Genomic DNA, 19,734 nt, shown 5'->3' on the forward strand with positions numbered 1-19,734 from the left:
CAAGAGCCCTGTGTGATAGCTCCTGCTTTATTTCCTATCTTAAAATCTAGAACATTTGGAAACCCCACAACTGTTTCTGGGGTAAAAAAAGAGAAACACTCTTTTCCACTTTACTTTTATTTACTGAAAGATAAACCCAAGGAAATTATGGAATATTCTTTCAGAAATAATGAATGCCCAGACCTACAGTGGTAGCTAACCTGAACAGAATTTGGCAAGGTATCCTCACATGATTTCACAGCTTGTTCATTGATGGATGTGTTTTTAATGAGTTCATACCAAAGGATAGGATTTCACTAGAGTAAATTGAAGATTAGAGTGAGGCCTGATGAAGGCTCGTTTGTCTTAAATAATTCAGGAAACACTTAAAATGATTAATTCCTTATTCAACTGAAGATTTCACCTGTATGTTCACATTGCGGCTAGCTCAGAATGTATTAATGTTTTTCACTAGGGTCTGGAAAATATTCAACTCTCACTATACCTATAGATATGTACTCTGCTCTCTCTACAATTTGATACTTGAGTATACCTAATGCAATTTCAATTTATTTAAAATCCTGAGATGGTGAAATACAACATTGCTATGACATTTTTGATTGTGTTAACTCCTTTCCGTAGAATTTCTTGTGTAAACTTTGCCTTATACTGTAGAAATCCTGTAGAGATCATGTGTATCCGTTGTTCTGTCTTGTCAGTGTTCTCCATCAATAATTCCAGCTTTTCCAGGAGAGTTGCCATAGATTAACTTTCTACTATATACCACTTACAATATTTAAAATTCTTTATGCAAATTGACAGTGAAGGTACTTTAGAGGGAGAACACATCTAGCTCTTGTGATATGAGGGTCTTTCAAACTCTGAACCTGCATAAGGTGGAGATCTAGGCTTCGGAAATATCTTCTGAAAGGGGCCATTGTGACCTGCACTGCTCTTATTGTTGGCAATTGCCGAGAGTGATATTTGGACTAGATAATGTTTCTCCCTCCTTTGTGTCCCTGAAAAATTCTAATGCTGAATCATAGAGGAATGTTCTTCTATTGCATCAGCAAATCACACGCTTGTCCCTACTCAGTCCTGGCAAAATGACTTTGGATGGTTCTAATATCTTCAGCAAAGTCTAAACAATATTATCAATTATTGTTGTCTGATGTTACTTCAGATGGTTGGAAGTGGCTAATTTGTTGATTCTTGTAGCACTTGTTTAAGCTAAAATGACTTCTTTCAATTTTCTCCTTGGCAAATGTTTCTAAAACTTCAGATGCACATGTTTGTCTGATGGGTCCCTAGCTTTTCATTCTAATCCTAAGTCTTCTGCTTATTGTGGAGCTACATCAGTGGTTCACATTGCAGATTCCCCTAAATGTCTAAAGAGCTTGTCTTGACTCTGATTTGATGTTCTGTGAGAAATCAATTCAGTTTTTACAGCAGTACTGATGAAAATTGAGGCCTTATTGCTTCCAGGTTAGAAGTTTTGGCAAGTATGGCTGTCTGTTTATGACTCAGTGTGATTACAAACACTATCATGTGTTGGCATGGATTTTCTTTTACATATATACCAACAATCTTATACTGATCTTGTGGAGTACCCTATGAATTTAAAAGGTATCTATTAATTTAGGCAATCTGAATAGATTTATATTTTATAGAACCTGAATTGCAACTTTTCAGTTTTCCAATTTTTTCAATACTTTTGCTTTAGGTGGCAGTTTCCTCAGGTGAAACAGAGTAATTTTTCTGTAATAGGCTCTAATATTTTACTAGAAGTCTGGATCTTGGCAAAAAAAGATAAAATCTGTTATTGCTGTAAAATGATTTTTAGAAGTTCTGACTTGACCATGAAATGTAAGTTGTAGTTGAAACTAAACCTGAGGTAGTTGAAAGATTCTAAGATTAGCAGATATTTCACTAACCTTCTGAAAGAAGACTAAATTTGATACTTACTGTATTATGTGTTTTTTGTTCTCTATTTATTTCCATGTCTTTAGTAATCATGAAGAGGTATCCCCAAAGCAGACCTTCTGCACTGATTTCTTCAAAGACTGAGGGTGCACAGAGGAAGACTAACTGCCTTATGACTTTTTTTTTTATTCTCTTTTGCCTTAGGAATAGACTGCACAATTTTCAATCAGTTTGGAACTAGAACATCTAAGTTGCTAATGCCACTTACATTGCTTACATTCCTTACTGCCATCCAACCCATCGATCCTGACTTTGTTTGAAGAGTCTTCTGACAAGCAGTTTTAATACATGGTAGCTATTTTTCTTGCTTTAGGGGCTGTAAAACCAGTTCCCTCTTCTTCCAGTGCAGAAGAGTTCCAAAGCTCCTATATATCTTGGTGCCAAAGAAAAATGCAGACTAGATACTTGTGCTAGGTTTCAGGGAGACTTGAGTTTAGGTTGGCAGGCCAGGCTAGAAGAATACTTCTGTTTCACTAGAAATTTAATCCTCATGATGCTTTTTTTGTTTTGTGATTTAAATACCTTCAGAAAAAAAGAAAAAAACTTTTAAGTTTGGACCATTATCAATACAGGGTCCTTTCACATTGACTCTCAACAGCTCCAAAGGTTGTATATAAGGTTTTTGGAATTTACCCATCGAAACTGAGTGAGGAATCCAAATCACTGGCAAACATTGTGTGGCTGCCCTGAAAAAATCTTGAGGCTAGTATCTCTTGGATCCCTGGAGGCCGAGATGAGATATTTCACCTATTCCAGCTTCAAACATTATTGTTCAAAGAAGGTCCTATGGACACCAAAGTCCTTTAGAATTTACTCTCTTTGTGGTCATTTCCTAGATTTGGGGAACTTTCTGCAAGATGTGCATGCTATTTTCCAATGGCATTTACTTATGTGACTTTTCATGTCAGTCTGTTCTGGCTGACAATTATCTATGGTTCCAAATGCATCCTGTAACTATATGGATAAAAAATACCAAAGTTAGTTTTGAATTCTCTGTTAGGACTAAGATCTACAAGATCTACCAATGTGTTATCGTCATAGACACATGTCTTCCTACTTAGGAAACTGGATGTGTTGTTAGGTCAGTATAAAAGACCACACTAAATATGAGTGAGATGGAGTTCTGAACTTTTCTTGAAATATGTCATGTCTCTTGCATCAAATTGCTGCTATTATGGTCTGTTGCCACTGTGTATTACATAGCCACATAGCATCAAATTCCACTTTAATGTTGGAGTAAATCTGATGGTTGAATCTGACAGAAAACACTAAGCCTGCTGCTTAGTGTAGAAGCTTTAATCCTTAGATCTGCTGTCATGGTTTACAGACCCTGCTGTCCAGACCTTGATTATCTGTATCTTCATAACCTGTATGTTGGGAGACTAGAAGTTACAGAATGGACTTGTTTTTCATTAGGAGAAGTATTCTTAACAGTGGCAGGAAGGAAAATGACGTGCCTGTTTTGCAGTTAAGTTTATCAGATTTTCTGTCTGGAATGAAGCTAGATGCTTTTCACTTCTAGAAAATTTTCTCCATTTGATTATATTATTCTAGTTCAAATTCCTTATGACTTCTGCTCTTGACTGCTGGTGTGCATTTATTTTTACCATCTGGCTGAATTAGAGGTTTTATAGAGGATTTTTCATAAGCTAAACTCTGACTTGGTTTCGCATGAGGAAAGCTTTTCAGTCTAGTGGCATCTGCTCCGTATGTAGCTTTTAATGAAAATATTTTTTCTGACAGCTGTTAGATCTGCTAAAAATAGAAGATTTGGAGAGATTCAGGTCTAATATCAGATCCTTTTGCTCCTGGACAATTTCTTTTCAGGAAAATACCATCATCTAAACTCAAAGAAACTAAAGTTTTCTCTGCGATCCATTCTGATCAAGATTTCAGTAAATCCATATTTGACAGTTTCCTCCCACCCACCTCATCCCCTCCCCAAAATAAAAATGTTTTGCATATCCAGTTTGAAAAAAAATCCCTTTGTATCTTGGATATTAGGTATGTGCTAATTATTTATTTGGATAAGACAAAAAGAAAAAACAACTCTTTCTTTTAGTGGTGGAACATACCTATCTGTGAATCTCAGCATGAAGACTATTGCATTGTATAGCAGACTGTTGCCTCAGCTTATTTTGACAGCTCTGTTAGAGCCACTGTTGGCAATTTAGAAGTATTTCATAAGATAGGTGGCCTTTGGAGTACTTATAAAGATGTTCCCATTTCAGAGATCTGTGGATTGGCTTTGCTGGTGCTGTAGGTTCATCTTTGTTGAGCATAGTACAGTCAATAACAGTACGAGGTATTGTCTACCCTGTGAAATAGTGCACTATCATCCACAAGGGACGAGAAAGCTACTTGTGTGTAGCTAGAAGATAATTGATAGGTATTGTTCCTGTGTCACTTGCAGTATATTCCCTTCTCCTTTGTCCTGGGTAGAGGAGACAACAGATACCTGTTAGGAAAATCTTGGGCTTGCAAGCAATTGAGTAAGTGGAACAAATTCAAGCTGTTTATAATTCAGACTGGGGGAAATGGAGGAGCAATGAGGTGCCTTCTGTCAATGTTAGGAGAGCTGAAAAGTCATCAGCTCAATTGTTGTGTGTTTTAAAGATGAAGAATAGTATTTTCACATAGCTGTAAAACATCTCAATAAAAATATTCTATTGCATTATGGTAGGTTGAATTCCCGTACACTGAAATCACCTGTTTGGCCTTTCCAGAGTGCTGGTGCTCTTCACTAAGATTTCAGACATGTTGGCCACCCATCTCAAACTGAGCAGAGTATCCTTTTGCTGCCTTAAACAGGTGATCAGAGGTCTGTCAGCATATCAGTTCTTCCTTGCTTCAGTTTTACTCTCTTCAGGTACCTGAATCTAAAGGTGAATGCTCAGAAATTCACATTTTTTCCACCATGCACTGTGTACCGCTCATGTATGCTGCAGTAATGAGAACCATCCATTTTCCCCAGGGGATATCCTTCCACTTCACTCTTGTAGTCAAGTTGGCTGTAACTGATACTCTCCTTTTTGAACAGGAAAACATTCAGGTGGTCTGACAGCCTAGGATGATATTGGTCTTTCAAGGAAGGTATATCATGAAATTCAGGGTAAATTGTAGCCCTTGTGTTTTTTCACTACAAGCTTCTGATATGATGAGCTCACTTTCCATCATCAAGATCTAATATCAGCGTAATTTCTGCAACATATTTTTTTACCTGACATCCACAAAGCAGATAGTAGATATACACGTTTATCAGATGGCACTGTATGGCAGGTGATGTTTGTTGTTGGATAAAGGGAAGAGAGAGCCTTGAGCAGACAGCACATTTCAGTGGTTAATTACTGTTTGGACTTATGGATGGTGGGAATATTCCGGTGGGCTATTACTTGAATTAAAAAAAAAAAATGTTACCATACCCTGAGTTCTCTGATATATGTAGTCCACTTGTTCTTTAACTTTCTGTCTTGACATTTTTTAGTTATTCTAATTGTCTATTTTCAGGGTTCTAATATATGTTTGGGACATAAACATAACCCTCTTAATGTTACACCACGTACATTCTTAACATCTCTTGTGATAAGGTGCGTGAACCTGACAGTTTGAAGGTATTTGTAGACTACGTAGCACAAAGAAAGCAGTATACTGTTAAGGAAACTCTCCACCTCTTCCCTACTCAATTATTGACCTAGCAAACAGATAAACAGGTAATACCAAAAACATGCATTGTATGGGATCTATGGATTTTAGAGTGCATGTTTTTGGTTGGTTGGTTGGAGGGTTATCTGTTTTGTTTTGTTTTGTTTTGTTTTTTTAAACAGTGGCATTTCTGTTGTGATTCTGGTATGCACTTCTGTTTGTGATTTTTCAGATAATGTATTTCTGCTTTCATCTTTAAAACTTATTTATGAAACTTCATGATTTGTTTTGATTCTACCAATTCTGATAAAAACCTTGTGTCCTTTATGTGCTTGTTCATGTTCATATAATACATCTCTGTGATGCAAAGTACCTGATTATTTCAGTTTTAAGAAATTGTCATTCTTAGTTTGGTGTAAGATACATTAACATTAGAGTTGTTGTAGCACTTGTAGCTTTTTTATTTTCAAAATCGTTATTTCAGTGTTGACAAACATTTTAATTGGATATAATTAATTCCACAAAACATTCATAGTGAAGTCATTTGAAATAGATAATATATGTTGCATATTTAGAATAGAATTGCAGCATTTAAGAATAGAAATGCTGAAGTGAAACAGATTTTGCACATTTGATGAGTCAAATTTAAATTTAAATACTCTTTTGAAGCTGTTTTTCTCCTGACTTCCTTCTTCAACCCCAATGAATTTAAATTATGTCTTTAAAAAAGTGTGGAAGATCATTGAATGGTTGAAATTCTATATTACTGTTCTGGAAGAAGAATAAGCGGTACCTATAGTGAGTGAAAAAATTCAAATGTTAACTGAATGTTGTTCTAATAAGCTAGTGAGTAAGGTTTAAATTACCTTTTAGGAGGAAAGGATATTATTGATTATGAATGTATAGCAGTGATGAGAGTAGTATTGGAGGATTTGAGTAATTACAGTAGTTCAACAGTGAAATTTTATTTTCCCAAGGCCCATGCAACTAAATAAAATTAAAAATACAAGATTTAATACTTCATATACTTGTTAAAATGCCACATGAAACACACTACTAAATAAAAAGAAAGAAGTGATATGAAATGGATGAAAAAACATTTTAGTTAAACTTATTATTAGTTTGGGTGGGCAAGCAGAAGTCTCAAGATATTTATCAATCTGAGTATAAACTAAGTCTGTCACAGTCCACTTTTTACTTTTCAATGAGACATAGCAAAATAGTTCATCAGAGCAATACTAACATGTATATCTTTTTCTAGCAGTTAATGTCTGGCTCTGTTTTTAGATAGCAAAGTAAAAATTCTTTTTTCTTGAAAAACAGAAAACTTAATTATTAAAATTCTGGTTCATATTCTTCTAGAATAGGTGCAATGCTTATATTTAAAGACATTTATTTATCTGATTGAGAGTGGTATTTAAAAGGTGAATTTTTGTGAAGTTGGATATGTGTATTATGTATATACCAAATAAGAGTGATATTATAAGAGCAAAATTTGTCACAAATCTTGGATCATGTTTTTGCCTGAAAAATATCTCTTTGAAGTGACTTTCAAATCTCTTATATCAATCTTACATGTATAGATTCAGTCTAACTGCAGCTGTTTTTATAAAATTGGAAAAAATCTTTTAGACTTTAGAGAATAATTATAATATACAATTATATAGTTATATAATATTTAAAAACATAATTTAGCTTTATTAAAAACTAAAATTATTTTGAGATTCTTGGAATTTTATTTAATGCAACAACTGAAAAGTTTCTTTTGCAAGCTGCTAGTTTTCAGATGTTTTTCTTTAAGTCTTTTCACAAAGCAAACTATCTGAAAAGCCATGAGTCAGTCAGTGATGCATCATCTTCTGTTTTTTTTAAGTGGAGTTTTGCTCCACTTAAAATCAATGGAACTGACACTTTATTTTATTGGTACTAGAGATTTGATATTAATGCTCATCTCTATTGCATGTTGAGTAGGGACAGATAATAAAAATCTGGATAATTTCAGTGAAGTTCTGTGTTTTAGTTTGAGTGTCAAATAAAATGGAGAATTTGCTTTGAAATCCTTGTAAAGTTTGTTATGAATAAAGATTCCCCGGAAGTTTGAAAGGAAACTTCTCTAAGACTTACGTGCTTTTTCTGACATTAGGTTTTAGTTGCAACTCATATTAATAGATGGTTTGAAATGTAAAATAGCATGAAAAAACCCATAATAAATATTGTCATAAATTTATAAATCAGTGAAGTGTTGGTATTGATAAGGAATTTCAGGTTCTCAGCTTGAAACTCTTTTGTACTCTTGAACTATTTGTACAAATTAGAAAACTGATGCTGTTTGGATTTACAATACAGTAACTATGTATTTGCAATGAACATGTCTTTGTATGTAAGATAGTATCGATAGTCCTGTTTAACAAGCATTCCTGTCATTAAATGCAACTGATTTTTCTTCTGTGCACCCAATGCCATGCCTTTAGGAACTAATTCATGAATTCAATTTTTTTTAAAAGTAGCAATTTTAATTAGTAACTTGAATATAGTGCATTTTTGGATAATACTTGTAAGGTGTAAAATCACTAACTTAATTTTAGATCGTTTTTAGATATTTCCATTTCTGTTTCATTGTGATATGTACTGCTTAAATTCAAATCCTGTTATTCTTGTTTACCTGTTCCTCTGTAATAAAGGTACCGTACTATTGGATGCAATTTAATATCTAATTAATATGGAATATCTGCGTACGGTTGATACTGAACTAACATCCAAACTCTACTTATTTTGATGATTTACTGTAGGACCAGGCTAGAAGCTAGCCTGTGGGCTAAAGTTCAGTAGCAGTTGAAGTGTCCTGTGTGCTCTTACAGTTGCTTTTTCAATCTTTTAATCTTATCTGAAAGAAATCCTGTTTAAGTGCTCTGCTCTGTAGTGCAAACCAAAGTATTGCTAGTGGAAATGATTGCATATTTTACTTCAAGATTTCTTATCTAAACTAAAATGCAGAAGTGTCTGTTTACTTCAATAGGGCCATTGCCAGGTGGTTGCTTTGCCAGGCAGGCGTTGTAGAAGTGCCTTCAGTAGCATAAATTGTTACTCAACCTCCTGATCTTATTTTTACAGTTATCAAGGTAAAACCAATAGAATTCTCTGTAAGATCCTTCTTCTGCTTCTATGTCAAATCATTCGGATTAAGCAGCCTTCATTATCAGTTTGAGATAAACTGTTTGATTTTGTACTGAAATGGATGAAGAATGTTACTGTTACCCATTTCACTGAGTGAACTGTAGGATGATCAGCAACAAACAGCTTGTGAATCTTTCACTGTCCAAGCTATTTTTCCATTGCTGGCCTAGGTTTGGGTTGAGAACTATTCCATAAAACTTTGGAGGTTGCTGTAGTTTGAAGGGGGATGTTGCTGATTTCAAGGTGAACCTTTAAGGCCACTCTATATGAAACCTTTGCATCTGTGGGAAAAGTGCCCTTCCTGCACTGAGAAACACTAATAGCAGCAAACTGTTATATATATATGTATGTGTATATATGTGTGTGTGTGTGTGTGTGTGTGTGTATGTATGTAGATATGTAATACAGTGATGAATCTATAGACTTTAGGATCTGAGGAATTTTCGAGGCATTACTGGCTTGAATCATGCCTTGAAAGGAGAAAAACTATAGGGGAGAAGGATGTAAAGAATTGATTGGATTGATGAGAAAATACAGATAGGAAAAGTGGGGAAAGAAGCTCAAGGAACAGCTTGGAGGAGTACGTCTTGAGTGCAAACAGAATCACAAAGTGGGAGAAAAGCTGTGATTTCCAGGAAACAATATGGATGCATAAAATTCCTTGCAGGGATAAAAGGGGCAAGAGTGGAAAACAGAAGTCTTCTGGGATTGTATGTGATACCGTATCTAAGATGTGAAGATTCCTATGATAGAGTTGGATGGCTGAGTAGTACATTGGAAGTTTGAGAGGTTTATTGAATGCATTCCAATTTCCTTGATTTAAAGAACTAATAAAATTTACGATCTTATAGTCTGGATACGGGCAGTGATATGCAGAATGTCTCCAGAGTGGAAACTCATTGACCTAAGTCAAGCAGAAATATTGAAACTCCAGTTGAAAATCTCTGACTAGTAAAGCATAAAGAAAGCCAAGTCTTACGCATGTAATTTACAGAAGCTACTGTTTTCCTTAGGAACATTCTGTTTTATTTAATTAACTGTATAAGACCCAGGACTCTAGTCGGGTATGAATGCTGGCATATACAAACACACATTATTGTAAGTTTTTCATGGCTGAGATTGTTCTTCAAACCCACATTTTCCTGCAAGTTTATAGTATAATCTTATTGCAATCAGCTTTAAAATATTTGTACCAGAAAATGAGATTTGCCTTGTTTTGGTACATTCTGAGTTATACAAAATTTGTGAACTGCTTTTATTACTTTGCAACTACTGGGTCATAAACTTGGATTAGTTTTATAGGATTTGGTATATGAGTTGACAGATGTGATATATGATGACACTTTATCTTTTATTGCTTACACATACTAGTTATTGGGAAAGGATGGGAAGATGGAGGTAGTTCTTATTAACCACAAGATGAGATTTCAGTTGCTTAGCCAAGTGTCTCTCATTCATTCGTTCATTTGCTATCAGTTATAGCAGATATATTACTTCTTCAAGCCTGTCACACCAATAAATCATTTCAGATTGTATACATTTGTATAGTGCCAAAGTGTAGCATGAATTTTAAAGGAAATCTATTTTCTTTTCAATCAGATGAGCAATGTGAAGAGACTACGGCCACGGCTCAGTGCTATTCTTTTTAAGCTTCAGTTCGAGGAGCAGGTGAACAACATCAAACCTGACATCATGGCTGTCAGTGCTGCCTGTGAAGAGATAAAGAAGAGTAAAAGCTTCAGCAAGCTGCTGGAACTAGTATTGTTAATGGGAAACTACATGAATGCAGGTTCTCGGAATGCACAGACCTTTGGATATAACCTCAGCTCCCTGTGTAAAGTGAGTCCTGAAATGTCCATGTTGAGTTCTAATATTACATTTGCTCTTTCATTTATTACACTCCTAAATACTTTGCCTTGATGTCTTCCTTGCAGTTTATAATTTGTTTTCATTTTTTTCATTATTCTTAACAGTAGCTGATGGCTTGAATGATACAGAACTAATCTGTGTACAGTCACTTTGAGATTGGCTTGTGTATAAAATTTTAGAAGTTTCTATACTGAGGAAATAACATAAAGCCAATTTAAATAAAGTTATAGAAGTCCATACCAATGTTATCATAGTAGCATTACAGTCTTATGTGTCTGAACATTTTTGACTGTCACATTTAAATTTTTTTTTATATAGTTATGATGTCTCTTGTAAATAAAACTTCTCTTTATCTGACTCTTCTATGTTAAAGCTCAATCTTTTCAGGTCCCTATGTTTCATTTAATTTTTCTTATATAAAAGCTGAAGGAGGAAAGGTTAAGGTATATGCACTAAGATATCTATCCTTCCCTGAGTATTAATTCCTAAGTTTTAAAGTTCCATCACTGTGGTCCTCCAGTGTTGAATATGACACCTTATTTTCTATTTAAGTTGTAGCTTATATACCATACCTATTCTAAACTAAGTATTTAAGCATGCAGCAGCCACATAGAGGAATATAATGTAGATGAAATCATTGAATTAAAAGTACAATTTGTTGAGAAATAAAAAGATTTCAGAGGGTGGGAATTAAAGGTTCTCTTTCCAACTGAGAGTACTTTTAAAATATGTTTTTACCAAAATCTGTCCTAGGTTCAGTTATATTCTCTGCATTTTTAATGTGTAAGACGATGAAAAAGAAATTATATTTATGGAAGCAATAAGTAAAGTTAATTGTTACAGGCACTTTAGAGAGCAGGATCAAAGTGATCTTGGAGAAATAATCTAAAGTCTAGAACATGAAAACGTTGAAGACTATCACAACATACTAAATCTAGGGATCTGGAATGCCTAACGATGAAAATAAGGAATGAGTGGCTAAGCAATATTCCAGGAAAATTTTAAGTTCCTGGCTAACTGTACAGTGCACTGGCATTAAATGCATTTGATAAACTAGGATATCATAAGTTTACACACTTAAAGGTTATTTAGGGTTGTAGGACTCAGCAATAAATAATAGAGGCAAATTTTCCTGTCTGTGTTTTAGAAGGCCTTCTGTTTAATATAAAGATGGTAATTATTCCTATGTACTTGGTACTGATAGGGAAATGTTTTCTGCGGCACTGCAAAAAATGTATAGGTGACTGGTAAAAATCCAAAGTGTAGTTACATATAACACTTCTAAACTCCTGTAAAAGAAAAAAAAAAGATTTAGGTGTATTTTATTTAGAAAAGAAATGTGAGGAATATGAAGAGGACATAAGAGTGTCCTTATGTTACTAATTTATGATAGAGATGACATTTAGACATTTATCTATGTAATTGAGGTAGGAGGTGAAGTAATTGGCTTGGTGGTAGCAAAGGAAGCTTGGTTAAAAATTAAGAAAGCTTTCTAACTACAAAGATAGTTAAAAACTTTATAATGATGGAGATTGTGTAAAACTTTTGAAATCTGAGTATACTGATGATTCTCAGAGAGTTTCCATGAGGCCAAAGAGTGAGTCAAAATAAATGATATTTTGGATAGAGTATTCAGTTAACTAATCGAGAAGTGCATGAGGATTTCTTAGAATCATAGAATAATACAGGTTGGAAGGGACTTCAAGAAGCTTTTAGTCCATCTGCTCAAGAAAGAACTGAGCATTATTAGTATTCTATTTGCCCAAAATTTTAAAAATCCTAAGTATTGATAGATTTTAATTAGAGATTATTTGGCATATATGATGCTACTTTTGATCAGGTTGGTGAAGTAGACACAAGGCTCTAAGGACATGAAAAAGGTAATTTGATCCCAATACTCATAATGTAAAGTGTAATTTTGACATTGTATAATATCATATGATCAGAAGTGTTGATACTGGTTTACTCCTTTCAGGACTTTATTAACTGTGCATACACATACCTTCTTGCGCTTGATATAGTTAATTTACATAAGAAATCTTCAAGTATAAAATGAAGTTCAAATAACAAAACATTTCATATATATCATCTCAAGCTGATAGTTAGTAAATACTAGCCCATGCTGCTTCTTTTTTAATCTTTTTTTGAGTGAAGATAATGCCACCTTAATGACAGTGAAGATGAGCATATTGAGTTAGTAAAGGAAGACCAGCTATTACAGGTTTTGTTGGAGGCAGAGCAAAAGCTATGGCCATAGAGATATCTATAAAATTTCAGGTCTCTGTCATTGTCCTAGGGAAAGTGCAACCTACAGTCAAAGACTTGTCCTTTTGAAGTCTGACTTTTTTTTTCCAGAGAGAGAATCACTGAGAATTTGCATTTGTCATCCTTCTGCTATACTGAATTCATATTATCAGCATCAGTTGATCACCCCAAATAAAAAAAAAATCTTTTCTTCCACTGCTGAATTCACTCCAGTGACTCCAGTTTGTCTGTGTTGTACTGAGGAGCCCAGAAATGGACACAGCACTGCAGATGTAGTCTTACCAGTGTTGAGTAGAGCGGAAGGATCCCATCCCTTACCTGCCATTAACACTCTTCTTAATGCAGCACAAGATGTTGCTGGCTGACTTTGCTTCAAGGGCACATTGCTCTTGACAGGCCCAGCCTGTACTGATGCAGGAGGTTATTCCTCCCCAGGTGCAGGGGGAGGATCTTCTGCATTTTCAATTGCTTGGCTCCATGAGATTTCTGTCTGCCTATTTCTCCAGCCTGTCAAGGTCCCTCTGAAAGGTGGCAGAACGATCTGTTGTATCAACCACTCCTCCCAGTTTTGAATCATCTGCAAACCTGATGATCGTGCAGTCTGTCCCATATCCAGGTAATTAATGAAGTTATGAAACCATATTGGCCCCAGTATCAACCCCAAGCTACACCACTAGTGATTGACCTCCACCTGGACTTTGCTGCTAGCCCAGCATTTCAGCCAATTTTCATTCCAACTCACTGTCCACTTACTTTGTCAACACTCTGTCAGTTTGTCTATGAGGATCTCTCAAAAGCCTTGCTGAAGTCAAGATAAACAGCATGCACTGCTTTCTCCTTGTCTTTTGCACCAGCCTTCTCATAGTAGAAGGCTAACAGGGTTGGTCAAGCATGATTTCTCCTTTGTAATCCTGTGCTGACTACTCCAGTCACTTTCTTGTCCTTAATATATTTGGGAATGATTTCTAAGGTAATTTTCTCCATCACCTGCCCAGGAATCGAGGTGAGACTGACCAGCCTACAGTTCCACAGATTTTCTTCCTTAGCCTTCTTGAAGATAAGAGTGACATTTACTTTCTTCCAGAATCTCTTCTAATCACCATGACCTTTCAAAAATAATGGAGAGTGGCCTTGCACTGGCATTGGCCAGCTATCTCAGCACTCATTAAAGCATTTCATCAGGTCCCATGCACTTGTGTGTGTCTGATTTGTTTAAATGTTCACAACCTGATCCTCCTCTTCTGAGGATTTCCTTCCTTACTCTAGACTTTCCCACTGGTCTCAGGGACTTGAGATTCCAAAAAGCTGGTCTTACCAGTAAAGACATAGGGGAAGAAGGCATTGAGTACCTCAGCCTTTTCTGTGTCTTGTGTCACCAAGCCCCATTCCAATTCAGCAGAAGGCCTAAATTTTCCGTGGTCTGTCTTTTGCTGCCCTATATCAGTAGAGTCCTTTCTTGTTGCCTTTCACATCCCTTGCCACCCACATTCCACTCCAGGTGGACTTTGGCTTTTCTAACCCGTCGCTGCATATTCAGACAGTGTCTCTATGATCCTCCTGGGTTACCTGTCCTGCCTCCACTTCTGGTATGCCGCTTTTTTATGCTTCGTTTTGCCAAGAGCTGCTTGCTCATTCAAGTATGCCTTCTGCTGCCTTTGCCTGATTTCCTGCTCATCAGACACATTGTTCTTGAGCCTGGAGGGGGTGATCCTTGAAATCGACCAGCTTTCCTGGACCCCTCTTCTTTCCAGGACTGTCTCCTGTGGGATTCTTCTGAGCAGAGGCCAAAGTGTGATCCCTGAAGTCCAGGATTGTGATCCTTCTGTTTGTCTTGTTCCTTCTTCTCAGGATCTGAAACTCCATTTTTTTCATGGTCGCTGCAACTAAGGCTGCCTACAGCCTTTACATCCCTGACTGGTTCTTCCTTGTTTGTAACTATCAGGTCCAGCAGAGCATCTCTCCTCATCAGCTCCTCTATCACCTGTGTCAGGAAGTTATTATCAGTGCACTCTAAAAACCTGGATAGTTTGTGCCCTGCTCTGTTGCCCTTCCAGCACCTGCTGGTGGGTCAGGGAGGGACCTTAAGGTCCATTGTGAGGACTAGAATTTACAAACATGAGACTTTTTCCAATTGTTTAAAGAAAGTGTCATCTACTACTTTTTCATGATCAGGCATTCTGTAGCAGACCCATCACAATGTTGCCCACATTGGTCTGTCCTTTTGACAAGAAAGTTTGAAGAAGAGAAAGAAGGGCTTTCATGTATCCAGATTAGGAATTCTAGTTTAACTATGTTTACATGGCTATGTCTCCTTTCCCATGTGTTTAGATACTGGAACAGTACAACAGGAGGACTATTTCATCAATTATCCCTAGAAGAGGGATAACATAAGAGCAATAGGTTGAATTAGACACCCATTAGAATTCTGAAAGTTGTTCTGGAGAATGGATGCGGAGTTACTGACCACCTTTGAGAAGCTCAGGTCTTTTAGGACATATTAGCATATCAGAGCCAAATAAACGCTATGCAATTTGAACTTTGTACTAAAATATTTAAATGATTTTTTCCTTAGAGATGGTCCAAGGGAAAGTATGTGCTAATTGGCTGGCTAGTCACATGAAGATGGTTAAACAATTCAATAGATTATAATTTCATATTATATATATTGAGATTATAATCTCTTTTTGAAGATTTCAAAGAAAATTTAGACTTTTCAGTCAAGATTTCTCTATTCCTTATTATCTGACATCTAATAAGTTAAACTGAGTTTTTTCTTGTAGTAAAGGCAGTCATAACACTTTCTCCTGTGGATTTTTTTTGCATCCAATAAATGTTGCACTCACACTACACTCTTAGTATAATTCAGTTTAAAAACTCAATCAACCTTGAGCTAGGATTCCATTAAAGATGGTCTTAATCATTTCCAGTGGTCGTAGTGTTAGTGGTTAAAGAATATAGCCACGTGGAATAATACTGAAGACTGTAATTGTTTCATTCTGAGTAATGTTCTTCCCCAAGAGCTCTTGGCTCTGGATTTCTTCTAAATAAATTAAACCACCGCTTGTGCTGAGTTCATGTGAATTCCCTGTGGAAGTTTAAAATAGAATGTAGGTTGTATTTTCATCAATATTTATATATTCTTTCACATATAATTGGTGTGAGTGTGACTGTATTCCCTCACACTATTTGAAATAAAACTTTAGAAGCATACTAGTTACTTAAATCTCATTCTGAATAAAGATAGTGGTGATATCATTCTACAGAAAATGAGTTTAAAAATACAAGGCATCTCTGCTGTTGTCGTAGATGAATGCTTATTCTTTGCATGTTCAAAGTCAATTGAAAGTGATCTAGCTCATTCTGTTAGCGTAACACCAACTATGTTATTTGCTCTTTTAAGAGCCATAACTAAGAAAGCTCACATCTGCTTGCTTAAAAAATGCAGTCATATTCTTATCTAATAGAGTCATCATTCATTAAATTACAGTATCTTATTAACCATCATCATGATGACCTTCTAGATTTGTAACTGCTTTTGGTATGATATTTAAAAAGGGAAGCTTCTTTTCTAGGGAGCAAGAAGGGAGAAGACTAGTGCCTTCCTTTCCAGCACTTTTAGCTCAGGTATTGTGCTAGCATTCTTTTTTTTTTTTTCTTTTTCTTTTTTCTTTTTCTTTTTCCCATAGTCATCTATACCTTGACTAATCATGGTCTTGGTTGCAAAATAACCCTGGAAATCGGTTTGAATTTGTCAACTACTGCAGGATGCAGTTGTCTTTCTTCTGAATAGGGTAGGATAGTGTGCTAAAGAGTAAAACCCTTCTGGATAGATTCTTACATAGTATGAAATTCAGGGTACTAGTCACCAACTTCTAATTCATCTCATCCAGTTGTGGCCTCATTAAGGAAATCGTGAGTGCCAAGCCTTCACTGGTTATGAAATAGTGTCTTACACAGATCACTTTGTCTGGAAACAAGGAGGTAAAGCTATTTATGTATAAGTTTGGGGATTTTCTTTACTATGCATAGTGTCTGGACTAATGCAAATCACCTCTGTTCTGAGAATAATAAACTGCTTCACCTAATAAGAATTTTAGAATTAAATAGGAAAAAAAAATCACACAAACTTCTACTCTTTCAAGGCCCAAAACTAGAAAGCTGCAAACTGCAGGTATCTTGGCTGTCTTCACAGCAGTTTTCAGTAGGGTTTTACAAAACTTAAGAAATTTGCATTGGCTTCTGTCCTTCAAATTTGTTGATCTCTATAATATTTTTAGAATAGGTGATATATCTGCTAATCTTCATTGGTGACCAACTATGCCTCAGGAACTATATGAATATGTTCATACTTTGCACTTTACGTACTTCTGCACTTTACACTTTCCTACCTGCATATAGAATTGAACTGTAATAGTTGTTCTGCATCAAGGACATACTTGCATATTTTCAGAGCAGAGCTATGATACTGATGTGCTAATATTATATCATTTATTAAATACCAACATATTAAAATATAGATGCATGTTTATAACATTGGTTTGCTTTTAAAACCTAACTTTTGTTAATTGTATATTTTAAGAGAAGTATTGTAGTAGAAACTTTTTATCCAATAATTTAGACATTTATCACAGAAAATCCTAGTCCGGTATAAGTAATTTGTTTTATAACACTGCATGCTGTAAAGACCCTACAATAGTTTTTGTTGTTGATATATATATATATATATATATATATATATATATATATACACATACATACTTTCCATTTTCTGCTATTTTTAAAACTCTGTCTTACGTTATTATTAATCTATTTGTCTAAATGAAAAAATATATATTCTGGAAGAGTATATACCGTCATATTTATTAACATAGTATCATCCTGATCTTTGAAAATAATCTCTGAATTTTCATATTAAAATATGAAATATCAACTTCAGTGATAATTACCTGTACAAAATTCTGCATTTTAATTTGACATGAAAATTAAAATTGACATTCTAATTTAATATGAGAAAAGCAAATAGTATACTTCTATCTGATTCTTACATCACTAGAATGCCTTTTATGTGATCTTTGAGGCTATTAGGAAGTACAAGAAAAATGGAAAAAATAACCTTTATAAGAAATTGGCAACCATGGGAAATGCATTGTAATATAAGAATTATGTATGTGCATGAATATTTAGATTGGGATTGACTTTGTTTCTGCTTCCTTATTCAGAAGTAATCACCATATAGCTTTGTGCTTGATCTGAAGTTTTTTTTTTTTTTTTTTTTTTTTTTTTTTTTTGAAAGAAACACTTTTTTTTTCTTTTTTTATTTCTTCTACCTCTTGGCTGTAGAAGAGGTACAGTAGTTGGCTGTAGTTAACTCTTCTGCTGTTTTGCATTGCCAATCATTTATGTTCCTTGTGGTAACCAAATTAAGAAACAATCCTAAAGTTGAAATTAGCTAACATGAGTTTTCTATTTATTTAGTGCTAATTATAATATTTCACTAACACCTTTCTTGCCTGATGCTCTAATGTACTATATGTAATCTGGCAACCCTTTATGCATACACATGGTTCATGTGTATCAATATATAAAAAAGTATACTTTTTTTGTAGAAATTCTTAAGCAGAAATAGGTTTTAAAATATACTAGACAAGCACTTTCCTATGAGATGTTATTTTAAAATGATAAATAATATAATTTTCTATTTCTGGATACAAGTTTTAAAACTGTGGAGCTTCAAATCATGTTCATTGTGTACAGGGTTCAGACAAAAAAATTTATAGTTAAGAACATTGGAACGCAAACATTCTTAAATAATGAAATCTGTGCTATAAAAGATTGAATAACAAAATAATTTGCTCTCAAGAATGGATGACTTGAGAGGCTTCTGTTGCATACGTATTGTTAGGGTACAATTCATTTCACACATAGTGAAATGTCATGGTGTGGACTGATGTATCTGTATTGTTAGATTTTGCTGATTTAGTTCTGACAATTTTCACTTTCAAAAATTACTCAGTTTTGCAAACAAAACTATATTATTTAAAAGTTAAACTTACAAAGAAAAATATGTCCTGGGTTTGTACAGAAACTCACATATTGCATGGAATGCAAAAATAAACATTTATTGTGTTTCTTGTAAGGATTTTTAACAAGGTGAAAATATAGCAAACTACTTACAATTTTATTTAAGGTTTGCACCAGTTCAGCAGTTTGTTCTTACCTTTCTTGTATTCACAATTCATAGTGTATATTAATTATCAAAATATTAAGACAGAATCTTATTCTAAGTGTTTTAACTTTTTTTCCCCCAGCTGAAGGACACAAAGTCGGCAGATCAAAAAACAACATTGCTTCATTTTCTTGTAGAAGTATGTGAAGAAAAATACCAGGATGTCCTAAATTTTGTTGAGGATTTTCAGCATTTAGATAAAGCTAGTAAAGGTTTGTATTAACTAAAGGAACATTTTGATTCTGAGTGTGTATCAATGTCTTTTACTGTGAGTTGTTTATTCTACACTAGTGTTATTTTCAAAGCGCATATTAATAGTATATGTCATATATCAGCAATTTGAACTGCCGTAAGTATTCTTGAAGATATATATTGCTATTTACTCTTTTAATCTCTCAATCTTCTGTATCGTAAGAGTAGTAGAGTTATTCAGTGTCTTCTAATTCATAAATGCAGAAAGGCTTTCATACTATCATTTCAATTTTGTTCATTTTAAACATAAATCAGAAAAATTTCTTCTTTTCTGTATGTAAATTCTTCATGCAACAGTAGTGTTGGAAGTCAGGAAAAGCAAATTTGTCTTTTTACTGCTTCAT

At 34.7% G+C, this 19,734-nt stretch overlaps 1 protein-coding gene across 1 annotated transcript in view; it reads left to right on the plus strand.

The window, feature by feature from the left end:
• Positions 1–19,734, plus strand: part of DIAPH3 (diaphanous related formin 3) — a 229,113-nt gene that overhangs the window by 112,921 nt on the left and 96,458 nt on the right. The window contains exons 22-23 of the mRNA XM_062576182.1: positions 10,378–10,617; positions 19,221–19,350. Of these exons, the coding sequence (XP_062432166.1) occupies positions 10,378–10,617; positions 19,221–19,350 (370 nt within the window). The remainder of the gene's footprint in view (positions 1–10,377; positions 10,618–19,220; positions 19,351–19,734) is intronic.

Source organism: Rhea pennata, chromosome 1 (assembly GCF_028389875.1).
Source record: "Rhea pennata isolate bPtePen1 chromosome 1, bPtePen1.pri, whole genome shotgun sequence".
In the NCBI taxonomy this organism is placed as follows: domain Eukaryota; kingdom Metazoa; phylum Chordata; class Aves; order Rheiformes; family Rheidae; genus Rhea; species Rhea pennata.